Source organism: Abramis brama (genome assembly GCF_963993115.1).
Source record: "Abramis brama genome assembly, chromosome: 8".
Lineage (NCBI taxonomy): Eukaryota > Metazoa > Chordata > Actinopteri > Cypriniformes > Leuciscidae > Abramis > Abramis brama.
Window position 1 is genome coordinate 273,907 of NC_139970.1, and position 19,803 is coordinate 293,709.

The window sequence follows — 19,803 nt, forward strand, 5'->3', positions numbered from 1 at the left end:
CGAATAAGCTTTACCCACCAAAGCCGAAGTGTTACGAAGTGGCTTGGTGGGTAACATAGGTGCCTTAAAAGATGATGCTGACTCAGGTGAGAGGTGACTAGCTAGTGCCTCCTCAGCTTTTGGCATCGAGCCATACCCATACTGACTAGCCCCCATAATATTAGAATAGATGGAAGTCTGAGGTGTATAAATTCGAGAGGAAACCGGTCTCTTCCAGGACCTCGACACCTCAATGTGGAGGTCTGGAAAAAACGGTAGGCACCTACGTGGAGGCTGCACACGAGAAGGCAGAAAACGTTCATCTAGCTTAGATTTTATTCTAGACTCCTGTTTATCTGCGGGCCATTCAATATTTAATTTCTCAACAGCTCTAGTGAGCACCTCCATCAAATCCTCACATGCAGGAGACTGGGGTGACGAGTCCTTAGTATCTCCTGTACCAATACTAACAACATCCAGCTCCTCAGAACTGGATAGTTGCAGTACTGGGGCCTCAGCCTGAGGGGAAGAAACCGCAGCGCGTGCTTCCACACCCAGAACTGAGGCACTGGATCTGACAGGTGAAGGCTGAGATAAGGCAGAACCCGTCTCAAACCCCTCTGTCAAATCCATTTGCGATCCCCACGACTGACGCCGCCGCTCTGCCTTGACAGAAGCGGGACCCGAGCCGCGGGGAGCGTGAACCGAACCACCCTCCTCGAAGAGTGATCGGTGGGAGCGCAGCGTTCTAAGAGGAAAACGCTCGCAATGCTCGCAATCAGCTCCCTCGAGAGCTGACTGGGCATGCTGCACTCCCAGACAAACAACACAGAGCTGGTGTGTATCCCCACCCGTAATATAGCGAGTGCAGGGATAAACACACTGCCTGAATTGTTCGCTCGCCATCTCTATATATAGTTTATATATATATATATATATATATATATATATATATATATATATATATATATATATATATATATGTGTGAAAAACTCCTGCCTAGTGAAACTAAGGACAGACAAAAACACTTCGACAATATAGAGACAAATGATTCACACACAGAGCGCTTGCTGAAGTCACAGAAGCTATTGCATTGTGTTCTTTGGGATGCTTTATATTTTCCTGGTCGATGACGTCACCCGCCTATGACGTTCCGTCTCGCCATTGGATTGATTCCATACGTGCTTCATGACGCACTCATGCAGGGGCGTTCCCACAGCGTTTCGACGCAGCTCGAGTTCCCTTGAAAGGGAAATTTTGTTACATTAAAATTCAATAAAAATGTAACAAAAATAAACAGCAATGCTTTATCACAGCTTAATCCATCTGGATCTGACCTCATTTCAACCTCTTATTTCAGTCTTCTGACTCATTTTTTCTGTATGGTAGTAGCATAGACTGTAAAAAAATATGGACGACGCACCTTCGCTCTCTTCCATTGGTGAGAAGTGAAACCGCCAGTGTCCCGATGACATCTTGGGGCTTGAGTCTGCGCAGTAGCAATTTCAGGACCAGACCTGCGCAGTAGTGAGCAGGAAGTAAAGCCGCGAAATCAAGGCTCCGCCCTCACTCTAGGTGTGAAATAATTAATTATAGAAATTTAGATATTAAATTTAAAGCTCCAATCTCCTCAGTCCTCAGAAGATCCCGAAAAAAAGTCTGTTTCAGTGACTACTTCGCTCAAAGAACCTGTTAATCACAGCTGTCAATCATGATGTCACACCACCGTTTTTATAGCATCAAATAACTAAAAACAAACTTATTTTAAAAACAAACACTTAAATTTACATCACCGTGATAAAAACTACAATAAATGACAGAAACCACCCTTGGAAAAAAGATATTTGAAGTGTAATTAAATTGTTTAGTTGGTCTCTCAAGTCCCCTTGAATAACATGGGGAGGTGGGGCTTATGAACTATACTAGGACCAGTCACCGGGGGGCGATCAAGGCGCTTTGGCTTCACTTTTCAGGGCTTGTGCGGCACGCTTGGGTAGTAGCCCTACCAGTTCATTTGTATGTATAATTGTGTGTTTGTGTGTGTGTGTGTGTGTGTGTGTGTGCGCGTGGGTGGATCTGTTTTGCACTATTGATGTTTTGCACTATTGAGTTTCACCCCTTCATTGCTGGGCACTTTTTTTCTGCATCGTGGCCGATTTGTAGATTGAACAAATTAGATTTCACATTCATTTCCTATGGTCGGTCATTTTTGATCGAAGAGCACAAGTGTGACTACATTTTTTATGACCACTTAGCCTGCTCGAACCATGCCCTCAATTTTTTTGTGTGTTCACATTCCAAATGCCATAAAAGTCATCAAGTTTCGTACCATTCCGATGAAGCTGGGATTTAAAAAAAATAAATAAAACAGAAAATTTAATTAAAACAGACCAAAGAGCACCAGATGATATAGCTGACATAAAAATAAAATAAATAAATAAACAACAACAATCATAAACAAAACACACACAAAAACAAATAATCAACTTAAAACACAAAAACTGTTGACTCTTAAAGGATTATTTCACGTTCAAAAAAATGTTTTGCTGATAATTTACTCACCCCGATGTCATCCATATCCATGTCTTTCTTTCTTCAGTCGAAAAGAAATGAAGGTTTTTGAGGAAAACATTCCAGGATTTTTCTTCATATAATGGACTTCAATGGAAACCAACGGTTTGAAGGTTCAAATGTCCGTCTCAATGCAGCTTCAAAGTCTCTACACGATCCCAGTCGAGAAATAAGGGTCTTAACTAACGAAACGATCGGTCATTTTCTAAAGAAAAAAATTATATATATACATACATATATATATATATATATATATATATATATAATGTATGTATATATATGTATGTATATATATATATATATTTTTTTTTTTTAAATCTTTTTTAGAAAATGACCTATCTTTTCGCTAGATAAGACCCTTATTTCTTGAATCCTGAATGTCCTGGAATGTTTTCCTCAAAAAACTTAATTTCTTTTCGACTGAAGAAAGAAAGACATGGATATCTTGGATGACATCGGGGAGAGTAAATTATCAGCAAAACATTTTTTTGAAAGTGAACTAATCCTTTAAGCCCAATGTAGATAGACCTCAGACATCCCTGAAAATTAAAGTTTGATGCGTTGCCACGGCAACAGTATTTAAGATATCAAGAATCCTTTCACAGGTCTACATCTCCCGTGTGTTTACATTATACACATGAAGATTGAAGGAAATCGGGTAAAAATAAGAGGGTGATTTCAAAGCATTCTGAAAGTGACACACTTCCTGCTGCCTTTTGGTGGCGCTATAACTTTGACTCACAATAGTCACATCCATGTGATCGGCCTCTTACAACGCACACACTGTGGAAGTTTCATCAAGATCAGTTAATGTATGCTGAAGTTAAAGCACACTTCCTGTGTCCCTTATTCGCCATAAATTCGTTTCCTCGCCACGGCCGGACCGTTCGACATCAAAAATCCGTCCGCAATTTAGCATCCTCAATGTCTTGACTTCACGCTGACCGAGTTTGGTGGCGATCGGATGAATTCCCTAGGAGGAGTACATCAAATTCCACAACATGCGTTTCCAAACAACCCATGATAGCCGACTTCCTGTTGGGCTGGCGTAAAACTTAGAGCACGAAAGTTGTTCGGCCCGATGAGATCTATATGTGTACCGAGTTTCATATTATTACATGCAAGTGTGTTTAATTTATGGACAAGTGTTCGGATCCCGTTCCAGGTGGCGCTATCGAGCCCCCCTGCCACGCCCGGGTACCAGCTTCAGCCCGGCCCTGATGGCCACGGGTTCTGACCCGTGTGCAAAGTTTCAAGTGTTTTTGAGCATGTTAAGGGCCCCAAAAGTGCCTGAATAGTCACTATTAGTCATTATTATATAAGAATAATAATAATAAATATAGCTGTGAGCAGCGATTATGGGCCCAAGCCGGTGGCACCGCAACCCTTTAAAATAACCTAAAATGCTCATGGCTGCACGGGCATTCATAATGGTGCGTGTCCACGGTGAGGAATGAGCAGAATAGAGTCAACGTTTTTTAGTTCATTCCTACTTCCATAGGAATTAATTTGAAATTGACTCAAATTGAGTCATCATCTCTTTCCTCCAAGTCTCCTCCACCTTATGAAGGGTTCCCAAATTTTAGCAAACTGTTGTCTTTTATTCCTTAGATGGAGCCGTATACGTTCCAGATGCAGAGTATTTGTAAGTTCGTCAAGCCAAAGCTGGAAAGAAGGTGGCAATTTGCTTTTCCAGAAAGTTAAAAAGCTTTTTGGCTGTTAAAAGCCCGTAGGAAAGAAATTGTTGTTGAGACTTGGAACAGAGCTCGTGTCTTGAAACCCCAAACACAATTAAAAACTCATCTGGTTCAATATATTGATTCGTGATTTCAGAGATGACATTGCACCAAAAGTTTTGAAGACTGGGACATAATGCATAACTGTGAAGCAGGGTCGCATCCGCCGTCCTGAATCTGTCACACTTTGGAGAGACCACTGGAAATATTCTGGATAATTTTGTTTTAGAATAGTGTAGTCTATGCAAGATTTTGAACTGGATGAGACAATGTCTGGAGTTTATAGAGCATCTGTTAATCTCTTCCAGGCTATCTGCCCATAACTCATCAGAAATCTCTGACCCTAATTCTTCCTCCCATAAACTCTTGATAGAAGATGTAGCGGGCAATTGGGAGGCCTGGAGGGTATTATAAATGCAGGAAATCATTTTCCCTTTACCGAAATAGTGATTAAGGCAGGTGTCCAGACAAGAAGGGCTAATTGTAGAGAACCTGTTTAAGTAAGATTGTACATAGTTCCTGACTTGCAAGAACCTAAAAAAATTACTTCTATGAAGTTTGTATTTCTCCCGAAAATTTTCAAAGGAGACGAATGTACCATGTTGATACAGATCCCTTACTGCGTGAATTCCTGACTCTCTCCAATGCTGAAAACCTTTATCTAATATGGAGGGTATAAAAGAGGGATTGTCAGCTATGGGAATTGATAAAGGTAACGACTCCACCCCAAAATGAGTTCTAATTTGTTTCCAAATACGAATCACACTGCTAATGACGGGGCTGCATCTGTAGATTTCTTTTTTACAGCTTGTTGGTGAAAGAATCACAGCACCAAGATCATAGGGGGTACATTCATACTGTTCTAATCTGAGCCAGTCCAGTTGTCCACTTTTATCATTTAATATTATTGAAATAATTCTGAGGTTAGCCACCCAGTAATAGCAGCGGAAGTCCGGAAAAGCAAGACCCCCCACCTTTCTGAGTTTGGAAAGATGTAGTTGTTTAATTCTATGGTTTTTATAATTCCAAATAAAGGGTAAGATAGTAGAATCAAGTTGCTTAAAAAAGGATTTGGATAGAAATAAAGGGGTGTTTTGCAACAGATATAATAGTTGCGGGAGAAAGACCATCTTGATGGCATTTATTCTACCTATTAACAAGATAGGAAGAGTTCTCCAGAACTGAATATTTCTTTTAAATTTTTCTAAAAGGGGGGCATAATTGGCTTCTCGTAAAGAGCTAAACTTCCTAGTTACAGTTATTCCTAAATAAGTAAATCTATCTTTAACTATTTTAAACCGAACTGGGTAAATTTGTGAAAGATCTTTAAGCCCAACTGGCATGAGTTCACTTTTATTTAGATTAATTCTGTAGCCTGAGAATGAGCCAAATTGTTCTATCACTTCTAAGATTACAGGGATACCAGACGCAGGTTTAGTCACATACAGTAAGACATCGTCCGCATATAAAGAAATTTTATTTATAGTGGTTTTAGTATGGAGCCCATGAATTCTCTCATCAGAGCGAATGGCTTCCGCTAGAGGCTCAATGGCCAATGCGAACAGAAGGGGAGAAAGCGGGCAACCTTGTCGAGTACCCCTAAATAAAGTAAAAGATGGTGACAAAATTCTGTTTGTAAGTATACGCGCTCTAGGATTGTTATATAGAATTTTAACCCAAGTGATGAATTTATTTCCCATATGGAATTTCTGTAGCAGAGCGAAGAGGTAAGGCCACTCTACCTGGTCAAATGCCTTTTCAGCATCTAAGGACAAAATCACCAGATCAGACCGATTGGTCTGGGAAGAGTATAAAATATTAAACAAGCGACGAAGATTACTAAAAGAGCTACGACCTGAAACAAAGCCAGTCTGATTTCACTAATTTTCCTAAAAGCGTATTAAGTCTAATGGCTAATGTCTTAGCTAAAATTTTTTGGTCCACATTAATGAGAGAAATTGGCCTATACCCCATTTTTACCATTTTCCAGCTTTCGCAACTGTCTAGATAACAGTTTGTGTGGCTTATCACCAAATTCGAAATATTTTTTGTTTCATAAACATTAGAGATCTTGAAAACTTTTCAGATATAATCTTATTGTACTGATATCTAAGATTTAATATTTTCTTGTGCAGTACTGAAGAGGGTGTTGTAGCATTCTCATTATCTAATTGACAAAGCTGTCTTTCTAAAGATTGTAAAGCCGCTGCATTTTGTTTATTTTTTGCACCCTTAAAGGAGATAAAACAGCCCCGTAAATAAGCTTTAAAGGTGTCCCATAAGAGAGAAGGGGAAGTATTCGCTTGATCATTAGTTTCAAAAAATAATTCTAGCTGTGTATGCAAATACTCACAGAATTTTGTGTCCCATTTTAAAGGGGTTTTCTGGGCCCTGGAGGTGTTCTGACATGCTCTGACATTTGTTGTTTTTTCAGTTATTTATAAACATGTTAATGGCAAAGGTGTAAATTCACTCTATTAGACAGGGCTACCATCATATCTGATCAACATGCTTGTAAATCTTTGTGTTTTTAAGAGAATAATGTTTATGCGTGGTTATTTGAAAAAATAAAAATGAAAGTTGCTGAAATAAGACCACAAAACATATAGTAAATATGTGTCCACAAGACTTTTGTCGCCTAGAGTTTTTTCTTCAAAATGATGTGAAAATCATCCGGCCTAATCGTTCTCATAAAATAATACATTGATTTAAACGTTGTAAAACAGTTTTTTTTGTCAGAAGAGGTTTATGCATGGGAGTGGTAATGGCCTATAAATATTCAGAGATTCAGACCAGGGGTGTGACATAGACACCCCCCCCCCAATGACTAATGGCCCATCGCAGCCTGAACAAAGAAGTAGAGGAGGTTTTGTTTTTCAATCTGTTTTATTGTAATTCCTCTATGTGGAGGAACATAATGTTCTAAATTTGCTCTAAGCAAATCAAATGTGAGCAAAATAAAAAAATATTCAGTCTGTTATAAACAAAGCAATTGTGAGCGATAAACAAAAGTAATTTGTACAATCCGACCCCCCAAACATGAAAAGAGCTGAAAGAAGTTAAAGAGAAAACAAATAACGCACACTATAACCTTATAAACAATAATATGTTATAAATTATATGCGATTTTTAATACTGTAGGGCAGTAGCCTATTCCCGGAAGCAACCTCCGAGTGGCCCAGCCCATGGTCCCATGTCGTCAAAAACGCATACGTAAATTCGAAATAGTGCGCGCAGAAGCACATGCGCAAAACCGTTTTGTAAAATGATATATTAATTATTTTTTATTTTATCATATGTCATTTTAAAAAAAAGGACATTTTACAAACCTACGTTTTGCGCATGTGCTCCTGCACGCACTTTTTCAGTCAGAACACAGCAATCAGAGGAGGACGCTGAAAACTGTAATGCTGTTCTCTTCCTTCATAACTCGTACTGAGAAGGTTTGAGTTGCAGAGGAATTTGTGACTGTTTCACCTGTTCAACCACATCAAAGTTTCGTAATTAGTAAGTCCGTGCTTTTTCTCTTTTTTTTTCTTATGTGCTGAAGGGCCGCTGTGCCTTGGTGAAACGGTGTTTGTACGTGAAGAGCTCTTTTCCAAAACGCCATAAACCTAAAAAGCTGCCTCAAAGATCCAGCAAAAATAATGATTATGAATATGCAAAATATTGCAATAAGACATTTTAATTGTTTATTAACTTCTGGCAAAGATGAAATTGACGATAGGCTATTGACTCGCGATCTTCAGCAGTAGGCTAGTGAACGCACCGGAGAAATGCACATTTATTAGGCTACATAGTTTTTTGTTTTGGATGGTTTTGTTTAGAACCAGCTTTCTGTAAATATATTTCACATTTTTTAGACCTGTGAGGCGAGTAGGCTATGGTCTGGTTCATGATGATCTCCAGTTCAAGCACCTTATGTTGTGATTGCTAGCCTATATTTACTTTTTATGCATTAAATCCAGGAAATTTGTTAATGAAAATAATATTAAAATTAAGATACAATTAATACAAAACGAAATTCGTTTTAAAGAATGGATTTGTGCTTTCTGTTTTGAGGTCTCTGTGAAAGTTTGAAAGTCTTTTAGTGCTGCTTTCAGAGCGCTCGCGTCCATAATGGAGAACTGTCACGTAATATTGTTTTTTCCTCATAAATGCGAACACGTGTCAACTAATGCAAGTAAATTTAAAAAGACTTACTCGCCCGAAATATTATCCACGGCTGGATCAAGTCGCTCAACGTTCGTCGCTCAAAATACAAACGTTCGTCGTCAGAGTCCTGCTCTTCTTCTGAGCAAAATTTGAACTCGTGTCATCTTCCAACAGCGCAAGAAAGTGAATAAATGAAACTTGCTGGTTTGAAGGCATTTCAGGGGGCGTTTACCTTATTTTGCATAGATCACCTCAGCACATTATCTTATGAATAGCGCGCTCTGCGAGTGGGTGTGAACTCATTACCGATAATTAGATGAGACGGGAAAAACTGTACTTCTCTTTAGTTCCATACAGATTACATTGCAGGAGAATATTTGTTTTGAATGTGAATTGTTTTATTTAAAAGTAGAAATTTAAAGCTTTCTTTAGACGCATGTTTCATGGTTGTGTGATAAGTATTAGCTGAGTTTCAATTCATTTTCCAGACTTGTTTCAGAAAGATTTTTGCGGAGACAGAGTGAGCTGAAAACGCACCGTTTATTTTATTTATTTAAAAATAAAAACAAGGTTTTGATGTCAATGTGAGTGTACACAAAAAAAGAAGACCCTCTATAGTTTATAATCATATATTTATTTTATTTATATGACCACAAATTATGGATTTTTTTAAGTTTATGTTGCTGCTATGTGAAAAAAATACAGCAAAACGCGCCGGCGCGTTTGTCGACCTCAGAGGGTTAACCCTCTAGAGTCTGAGCGGTTTTCTGGGCCCTGGGGGTGTTCTGACATGCTCTGACATTTGTGCTTTTTTCAGTTGCTTAAAAACATAATAATGGCAAAGGTGTAAATTCACTCTATTTAGCACAAACAGGACTACAATAATATGTGAGCCACATGTATGTACATGTTTTCATTTTTGAGAGAATAATGTTTATGCGTGGTTATCGAAAAAACTAAAAATTAGGCCATAAAACACATACTAAATATGTGGCAATAAGACTTTTGACTAATGGATGTCATCGCCTAGAGTTTTTTCTGCAAAATTATGTGAAAATAGTCTTGCTTTATCGTTCACATAAAACCATACATTGATTTAAATTGATGTAAAACAGGTTTTGCTTGGAAAGCCAATATGCGAGGGGGCCGTGAACGAGGAGTGGTTTACACCTGAGAATACAATGTCCCACCCACTCTGCATAATTAGCCATTCATTCAGGGCTGCGTTCAGCCCCGACAAAACGTTGCACAACGTTTTTTAAACAGAAAAGGTGATGCGTTGAACACACTGTTCTGATGACTCAAGAGTTGCAACTATGGCAGCTTAGAAGGCCATTCTTTGTGTTCTTTGTGAAGAATTTTCGGAGCCTGATGAAGTCGGTATAAATATGTGTTTAATTAATACTACAAAATATGCCCGATGTTACAGTTACTGCACTTGCCGCCCAGAACAAAAGAGAACATCCCAATCGAGTGAAGGGATTGCTGAAACTGAAGCACACATCTTACCTAATTCAGACTAAAACACATCTATTTAGCCTCACATACTGACTTTATTTGTAGTTCATACTGTTTTAATACCCTGTATTTTCTTTCTCATTTTTAGGAAAAGCACTTAATTACCATTGTTTATTTCTATACCAAATGTCATTTGCAATGAAGCTAAAACTATAAACAACTACATCATTATGTTGATATCCTATATTTTTACAATAAAACAAACATGTCTTCTAATATCCTCAGTTGTTGTGTATACCGAGCTACATCGAACACATTTGTAAATTACTTTCCTTGAACCCATTGTGCGAGTTCACTTTAATACCGCGTGCTTTATATACATGTTGCTGCTGATTGGACTGCAGTTCTGACACACCCACCAAACAAGAGAAAACGTATCTAAAACCCCGTTGCACACCGGTGCACGCCGTTTCACCGTTTTGAACTTGAACATGCCCCAGGTGTGACACTGACTGAGCCACAATGCAAGGACAAAAGATATATTTAGAAGAAGACTTATATTGACCATTTAAGATTTTGCTTACATCTATCTTGTAAATATGTTTTGCTATTTTATTAAAAAGGTTACAATTACAACAATAATTACAATTTCAACAATATTTCAAGTGTACTCTTTCTTTGTAAAAAAATGATTATAGGCCTACATTTTATCTATGTATTCATTAGTTTGAATATAGCCAACATTGGAACAGCTAACATCTTAGTTGATGACTTTATTTTTGACAAAAATAGTATTTCATATATAGAAATTGCTAAACAAAAGCTTATTTGACGTGGCAGTATATTTTACAGTAAAAACTGTACCCAAATCTAGTCAACAAAATGTTGTCTTTCATATTTCGCCTGACTGTAACGTTGTTTTCATGAAATATTAAGGCATATTGTTAATTTGCAGTTTAATACGTTGCTTATACAAATAGCCTACATTTTATATCAACATATTTCAGTCGATTTTTACTCATCTCAGTATAGCAATACAGTTTGCTAAAACATCGTGGCAAGGCAAGGCAAGTTTATTTATACAGCACATTTCATACACAATGGCAATTCAAAGTGCTTTACATAGAATAGATTAAAATAATAAAAGAAATAAGAATAATTAAAACAGTTTAGAAAAATAAAATAAAATACAGTACAAACAGTCGGACGAACAGTGGCACAGTGCTCATTCAGTAAATGCATAGCTAAACAGAAGTGTTTTGAGTCTGGATTTGAATGTGACTATTGTAGGAGCACATCTGATCTCTTCTGGAAGCTGGTTCCAGCTGCGGCTGGCATAATAGCTAAAAGCGGACTCGCCATGCTTAGAGTGAACCCTTGGTATTTCTAGCTGATATGATCCTAATGATCTGAGTGATCTGTTGGGTTTATATTCAGTGAGCATATCTGCAATGTATTGAGGTCCTGGGCCATTGAATGATTTATATACCAGTAATAATACTTTAAAATCAATCCTAAATTTAACTGGGAGCCAGTGTAAAGACCTGAGGACTGGTGTGATGTGTTCATATTTTCTGGTTCTGCTCAGAATCCTGGCGGCAGCGTTCTGTATGAGCTGCAACTGTCTTATGGTCTTTTTGGGAAGGCCAGTGAGGAGTCCATTACAATAATCCACCCTGCTGGTGATGAAAGCAGGCACAAGTTTCTCTAAGTCTTGTCTGGAAACAAAGCATCTAATTCTTGCAATATTTTTCAGATGATTGTATGCTGATTTAGTTATTGCTTTGACATGACTACTGAAACTAAGGTCTGACTCTAGGGACACACAGAGATTCCTGACTTGATTTTTAGTTGTTTGACCCCTAGAGTGAAGGTATGCGTTCACCTTGAGAACTTCATCTTTGTTTCCAAACGCAATGACTTCAGTTTTGTCTTTGTTTAACTGAAGAAAGTTTTGACACATCCAACTGTTGACTTCGTCAATGCATTGGCACAGGGAGTCAATGGGGCTGTAATCGTTAGGCGATAGGGCTAAGTAGAGCTGTGTGTCGTCTGCATAGCTGTGGTAAGCAATTTGGTTCTTTCTCATTATTTGGCTCATTGGGAGCATATACAGGTTGAACAGGAGTGGAGCAAGAATTGAGCCTTGAGGGACTCCGCATGTCATGGATGTCCACTCAGACTTATGGTCTCCTATACTCACATAATAACCTCTCCCATCTAAGTATGACCTGAACCATTTTAGGACTATCCCAGAAAGCCCCACCCAGTTTTCCAGCCTGTCAAGAAGTATGTTATGATCGACAGTGTCAAATGCAGCACTAAGGTCAAGTAGTACTAGCACTGATAATTTGCCTGAATCAGTATTTAAGCGAATATCGTTTATTATCTTTATGAGCGCTGTCTCTGTGCTGTGGTGCGGTCGGAAACCAGACTGAAAATTGTCAAAGGATCCATTCAAGCTCAAGAATTTGTTCAGCTGATTGAAGACAACTTTTTCAATGATCTTGCCTATGAAAGGAAGATTTGAGATCGGTCTATAGTTGCTTAATATGGTCTTATCCAGATTGCTCTTTTTCAGGAGGGGCTTGACAACTGCAGTTTTCAGGGAGTTTGGAAAACTCCCAGAGAGAAGTGAGACATTTACCACTTCTAGGAGATCTGCTTCTAAACTGTTTAACACACTTTTGAAAAATTATGTGGGAAGTGTGTCAAGAGCGCATGTTGATGTTTTAAGGTGCTGTACAGTTTCTTCCAAAATTTTGCCATCAATTTCTTTTAAATCAGACATAGTAACTACTTTCTCAGGTGGTTTGATCTGTCTGACCTCAGTGCAACTCAAGGATGTGCTGATCACCTTTCTGATATTACTGATTTTCTCAGAGAAGAAAGAAGCAAACTCACTGCACTTGTTCTCTGAGAGCATTTCACTGGGAATCTGGCTTGGAGGGTTTGTCAGTCTTTCTACAGTAGCAAAAAGAGTGTGTGTGTTGTTTAAATTCCTGTTTATAATATTTGAGAAGAAAGTCTGTCTAGCTTTGCCTAGTTCCATATTGAAAGCATGAAGGCTGTCTTTGTAGATGTTATAATGGACTACAAGTTTTGTCTTCCGCCACATGCGCTCTGCTTTTCTGCATTGTCTTTTCATATTTTGCACTGCTGTTGAGTTTCTCCAAGGTGCTTTTTGTCTGCCACTCTTCTTCCTGACTTTAACAGGAGCAATATCATCAATTACACCTTTAACTTTTGAGTTAAAGGAATCAAGGAGAAAATCAACAGAGTCTGCAGATATGCTTGGTGTTAAGGATATAGCCTTCATAAATAGTACACTAGTGTTCTCATTTAAGCATCTCTTCTTGACAGACACAGATCTAGCTTCAGTGGCAGGAGAGATCAATATATCAAAGAAAATACAGAAATGATCAGACCGTGCTACATCCTTAATAACAATTAATGAAATGTTTAGACCCTTACTGATAAGTAAATCTAGAGTGTGTCCACGATTGTGTGTGGGTCCATGTACATGCTGAGTCAGATCAAAAGTTTTTAAGACAGTTTTGATTTCTTTTGCCATATTGTTTTCTGCATTATCTATGTGAATGTTAAAATCTCCTGCAATGGCAAAACAGTCAAACTCTGAGGTAATTGTTGATAACAGTTCTGTAAAGTCCTCAGCGAAGGCTGGAGAGTATTTTGGAGGCCTGTAAATAATGATAAGTAAAATGCGTGGAGCACCTTTCAACACAATACCCAGATATTCGAAAGAAGGGTAATTCCCAAATGATATTTGCTTACATTGATAGATATCTTTAAAAAGAGCAGCTAGACCCCCACCTCTCTTAACAGCTCTGCAGACACTCATAAAAGTAAAGTTAGGAGGGGCTGCTTCATTGAGGACTGTTGCACTGTAGCTGTCTTCTAGCCAGGTTTCATTTAGAAGCATAAAATCCAGATTGTTTGTGGTTATTAAATCGTTGACTAGAAGTGATTTATTTTTAAGTGAACGAATGTTTAAAAGTGCTAACTTAACAGTCTTACTTTTTGTCCCCACATCAATCTTACTTTGACGTGTAATAGGCACCAGATTAGTTTGGTTTGCTGTACGGCTATTGAAGGCCTTAGATTTTCTATCTTGTAATAGAACAGCAATAGAGAAAGATACAGGCACACTGGGTTCCCGCTTGTTCTGTAAACATTTGAGAAAGTTACTGTTATCAGAGCGGGGACCCAAAACACATCACTGAGAGCTGGTATCAGTTGTTTTTGGTTCACCTCGAGCAGATGGAGGAGGGTGTGGGCCCTGGCGTTGTGGCAGAGGCCGAAGAGCTCTCACAGAAGGAGGGGGAGGGCGAGCTGGGCCCGCAGGCTTGGGCGGTAATGGTGCCTGTCGTTTTTTGGTTGGTATCTGGGGGCTTGCAGCAAAAGAGTGGGATAGTCTGGTTCCAGCATACACCAGTTCTTCCATTTTCTGTGAGAAACACAGTAGTGGCGATGCTGGAGAGAGGGATAGCGTGTCTGGTGAAAGGGGCTGTTGCTCTGGTGTTATAGGAGGTTGTGATATGCTGTCCTGGCTTCCCTGGCTGTTTTCCAGGAAGTCGTCCTTGGGTGCTGAATCTTCAAGCAGTTCTGATATGTCTCTCTGTGGGCAGGGCTCAGCTGAGATTGTGTCCGTGAGCAGAGGTTGTTGTGGCGGAGTGGTGTTATCATTGTCCTTGTGTGATATGTCAACCGCATGTCCATTTTGCTGCTGAAGTGAAGTCCCGTGGTCATTCATACTGTGTCCATGTGTGTGTGTGCCGTTCAGATTGAGTGGATTGGCACAAACTGCAGAAGGATGATTGAGGGAGAAGTAGAAATTGTCCTTTAACACTCTTGAACCAAGTTTGTTTGGGTGATGGCCATCCCGATGAAAAAGTTGTCTCTGACTCCAGAAAAGATTGAAATTGTCAATGAAGTTTACTCCTTTTATATTGCAGGTTTTTTGCAGCCATGTATTTAGCCCAAGCAACCGTGAAAACCTGTTTGTTCCTCTTGCTGGGAGAGGTCCACTGATGAATGTTTGAACTTTCAGTCTTTTAAGTGTTTCAAAAAGTTCATTGAAATCCTTCTTAAGGAGTTCTGACTGCTCTTTATGAATATCATTCTTCCCCACATGTATGATGAGTCGATTTGCAGTCTTATGTTTCATCAGAATGTTCTGAAGTTCCCTGTTTACATCAGAAGTTGTTGCTTGTGGAAGGCAGCATGTAGTTGTATCCCTGCCGCTAATGTTTCTGATTATGGAGTCCCCCACTATCAGAGTCCTGTGCTCGGCTGCGCTCTGAGCTGAGTGCCGCTGTCTGCTCGACAGTCTGTGTTCGATCACATTCATCACATTTGGGGATTCCTCATTTACATTCATTAGCACTTCAAATCTGTTCTCAAGATGTATAGGCGGTGGTAGGAGACCAGTGTTTGCAATCCTTGTCAGAGCTGTATCTGGGGTAGAGGATGCTACTGCGGCAATATGTGATGCTCGTGACAATCTGATGTCTCGAGTGCCTTTGGGTCTAGCTCCCTGTTTGTGCCATCGATTAGTAAGTCGATCGGCTTGTTTCTCTACCTGTCGAGGAGCACTAGTTTCATGGGACTCACCGGTATGCTGAGGGTGTCCATGACGAAGCTCTGTTGTGTGCTCCGTCTGGTTTGGTGGTCCCGTAAGTAACTTTGTTTCGAGAACTGCAATCCTTTGTAAAAGTCTGTGGCAGTTAGTGCAGCAAGTAGATTCTTGAACCTGAAGAGGCATTTTCTCTCTTATCCGTATGAATGTAGGCAGTTGTGTTTTCCTTTCCCGGAATGTAAGCTGGTCGGGTAAAAGAATTCTGCGTTTTTGTAGTAATCCAAACTTTGTTGTCTGAGCACTGTGCTGTTTGCTGAAGTTAAAATTAGGTCATAAAAGGAAATAAAATATAAAAATATAGGAGATAAAATGTAAAAGCGATAGAGCAAAGCACGGAGCAGTAAGCAAGAGCGTCTGAACAGTAGCTGAGCAGGAAGTTTTTCATCATCATTCATTCACACACGCGATTTAAATTTAAACTGTCTTTTTGCGAGCTGTGGTAAACAACGCGCATCTCTGCCGTTCATTCATTCATAAACAGAAACCCGATTCACGTGAGAAGGAAAAAAAACTTACTAGTATTCCTCAGCTCAGTCGGATCCTTGCTCCTCGAAATACCCGCACTTCTGAGGTACATTTTCCATTATTATTATTCCTCACAGCGCTGCAAGATGGTGTAAACAAGTAATGATCTGAATAAACTTGTGTGTTTTCTCGAGCTGATATGGGGGCGTTCACAGAATTGCACGGATTGCCTCAGCCATTTGCGTTTGAATAGCGCGCGCTCTCCGTGGGCGTGTCACATTACATCTGAATGAGCTGTAATGAGGTCGACTGGAATCGCTCTCTTTTAATACAGATTTCACAAGATGAGAATATTTGTTTTTTATATAAATTACTTCATTTAAAAGAAGAGATTTCAAGCTTCATGCCTGTGTGTCTGTATGCCCGTTTGACTGAGTATTCGCTGAGTTACAGTTCATTTTCGGACGCGTTTCAGAATGGATTACACTGGCAGAGAGAAGGCAGAACTCGCTTCGTGTTTATTTTTCTTTATTTGGCAAAAAGCACAACACTTTGTTTTTATTGTGAGTATACACAAAAATAATACACATTTAACAGAATCGATTGATGTATGAAACTTGTTTGTAAAATCAAAGTCAAAAGAGTATTTCGGGTCTCAATTCAACTGATAAGGAAAAAAGCGAGCAGATCACGCCGGCGTGATTGCCGACTTCAGAGGGTTAATATCCGTTCACAATTTAGCATCTTTAATGTATTTTCATCATGTTGAAAAAGTTTGGTGTGAATAAAATAAACCACTTAGGAAGAGTAGCTAAAAACTCAGAGTCTGAAATATCCAAAAAATCTACATTCAAATCAAAATATCTGACTTCCTGTTGGTCGGAGCTAATGACTGTAAATTAGAAAGTTGTCCGGCTCGAGGAGAACAATATACATACTGATTTTTGTTACTGTATATAAAACTAACCCCCCCCCCACTTTTGTCAAAAACATTTTGAAAGTGACACACTTCCTGCTGCCAGTTGGTGGCACTATAACTTTGACTCACAATAGTTACATCCATCTGATCGGCCTCTTACCACGAACACACTGCTGAAGTTTCATCAAGATCAGTTAATGTATGCAGAAGTTATACCACTTCGTGTTTCTCTTTTCTCGCCATAAATTCGTTTCCTCGCCATGGTCAAACCGTTCAAGATATCAAAAATCCGTCCGCAATTTAGCATCCTCAATGTCTTGACTATATGCACATCGAGTTTGGTGGGGATTGGATGAATTCTCTAGGATTATTTCAAATTCCACAGCAAGCGTTTTCCAAACAACCCATAATAGCCGACTTCCTGTTGGGCTGGCGTAAAACTTGACCGAGGGAAAGTTGTTCGACCCGATGAGATCTATATGTGTACTGAGTTTCATATTAATTCATGCAAGCATGTTTGATATATGGACCAAGTTTTCAGACCCCGTTCAAGGGGGCGCTGTTGAGCCCCCCTGCCACGCCCAGGTACCAGCTTCAGCCCGGCCCTGATGGCCGTGGGTTCTGACCTGTATGCAAAGTTTCAAGAGTTTTCGAGCACGTTAAACGCCCCAAAAGCCCCCGAAACCTTGAAAAACATAAAAGCGATAGACAAAACCCACCCACCCCTCACACACGCAGAGACAGAAAGAGAGGAAATTCTCCAGAAAATCCACATTCAAACAAAAATATCTGACTTCCTGTTGGTCGGAAAATATCGACGGAAAAAATCATCCTCTTCACACGCGCAAAAATGTGCTTGGAAACATCACAGTGGAGCGATGCTTATCGTGAATGGTACAAATTGTACTACTGACTATTTAAACTGAGCAGTGCAATTTTTATATGTTAGGTTGACTAATTTATTATTATATTTTATTAGGGCTATAATGAACAGGCTGCGATGTCAAGATTGCAATGCTGGAGTGTGTGTGTGTGTGTGTGCGCGATTAAACAGTGGACGCATAAAAACATACTCCGTCATTTTGTTCATACAGGACATCATTCAAACTGCAAAGTGTTAACTTATATTTGTGTACACTCGCAATAAAACACAACATTGTGCTTTTGTAAAATAAATTCAAGCAATCCGCCCCCCGAAATGGCGTTTCTCACTATATAACTTTGGTGTGTTTAACTCACAGATGCTCAGTGTAAAACCATAGCCAAGGCTGATATCGTCCTGCTGGTTGATGGATCCTGGAGTATCGGCCGTCTGAACTTCAAAACCATCCGGGCTTTTATTGGTCGCATGGTGGGCGTCTTTGACATCGGCCCTGACAGGGTTCAAATCGGCAAGTCTGTCCTGCTTCTGTTTACTTCATGTTTTTAGATATGTTGTAGGTATATTCCTGCATCTGGTTGCTTTACTAAACAGCTGGTGCGACTTACTCCTGGATGACAAGCCACGTTGGAGCAATGACCCCATCGAATTTCGTCGGACCGTAACCCCTCCGGAACAAACAAACGACTCGGTGGGCAACCGGGCAGAGGCGTTACCCCTTCTAAGGCCGTCTTGACCTTCGACTCGAACTCCCATGTCGAGTGTGGAGATGTCGAGTGTGGAGATAACTACTTTCTCAGGTAAAATGCACTCAGGAGAAACCGGGCGTTCGGATGGATCAAAAATACGAGATAAAGCATCGGGTTTGATGTTTTTGGAACCCGGGCGATACGAGAGAACAAAATCAAAATGTCCGAAAAAAAGTGCCCACCGAGCCTGCCTGGAGTTGAGTCTTTTAGCAGATCTAATATATTCAAGTATGATCGGTCCAAATGATAAAAGGTACCCCCGACCCCTCTAACCAATGACGCCACTCCTCCAACGCTAACTTGACCGCCAACAACTCTCTGTTATCAATGTCATAGTTACGTTCGGCAGGTGACAAGCGATGGGAAAAAAACGCGCAGGGATGCATCTTGACGTCTGAGGAAGTGCGTTGGGAAAGAACTGCACCTACCCCCACCTCTTATGCATCGACCTCCACCACGAACTGACGTGTGGGATCAGGGGTGACAAGAATGGGAGCCGAAACGAAACGGCTTTTGAGGTTGATGAATACTGCCTCCGCAGTATCAGACCACCTGAACGTTGTTCTGGGGGAGGTCAAGGCAGTCACAGGTGCGGCTAGTTGGCTGAAGTTGCGAATGAACCGCCGATAGAAATTGGCGAACCCCAGAAACCGCTGTAGGGCCTTACGGGAATCTGGACTTGGCCAATCCATCACCGCCTTAACCTTGTCAGGATCCATGCGCACTCCCTCAGAAGAGATGATGTACCCTAGGAAGGGAACAGACTGTGCATGAAAAGCACATTTCTCCGCCTTGACAAAAAGCCCATTCTCTAGCAACCTGTGAAGCACTCGTCTGACGTGTTAAACGTGTTCCTGGAGAGACGAAGAAAAAATCTATATGTCATCCAGGTAAACATATATGAACTGATCTACCATGTCTCTAAACATGTCATTGACGAGTTCCTGGAAAACCGCTGGGGAGTTGGAAAGACCAAAAGGCATGACAAAGTATTCAAAGTGCCCCCTAGGGGTATTAAACGCGGTTTTCCATTCATCCCCCTTCCTGATGCGAACCAAATGATAAGCATTACGCAAGTCCAATTTTGTGAAAATGGATGCTCCCTGCAACCTCTCGAAAGTTGAAGACATCAACGGCAAAGGATAAGTATTCTTTACTGTGATGTTATTCAGCTCTCGGTAATCAATACAAGGTTGCAGAGAACCATCCTTCTTTCCAACAAAAAAAGATC

The 19,803-nt window shown here is 40.0% G+C and overlaps 1 protein-coding gene across 2 annotated transcripts in view; it reads left to right on the top strand.

Annotated features, from left to right (window-relative positions):
• The window catches only part of LOC311088030 (verrucotoxin subunit beta-like), a 230,670-nt gene that overhangs the window by 202,896 nt on the left and 7,971 nt on the right, over nucleotides 1-19,803 (top strand). The window contains exon 6 of one of the 2 annotated variants that reach the window (XM_084121653.1): nucleotides 18,185-18,334. The exons of the other annotated variant lie outside the window; for it this stretch is intronic. Within the exon in view, the coding sequence (XP_083977779.1) occupies nucleotides 18,185-18,334 (150 nt within the window). The remainder of the gene's footprint in view (nucleotides 1-18,184; nucleotides 18,335-19,803) is intronic. 2 annotated transcript variants of the gene reach the window in all.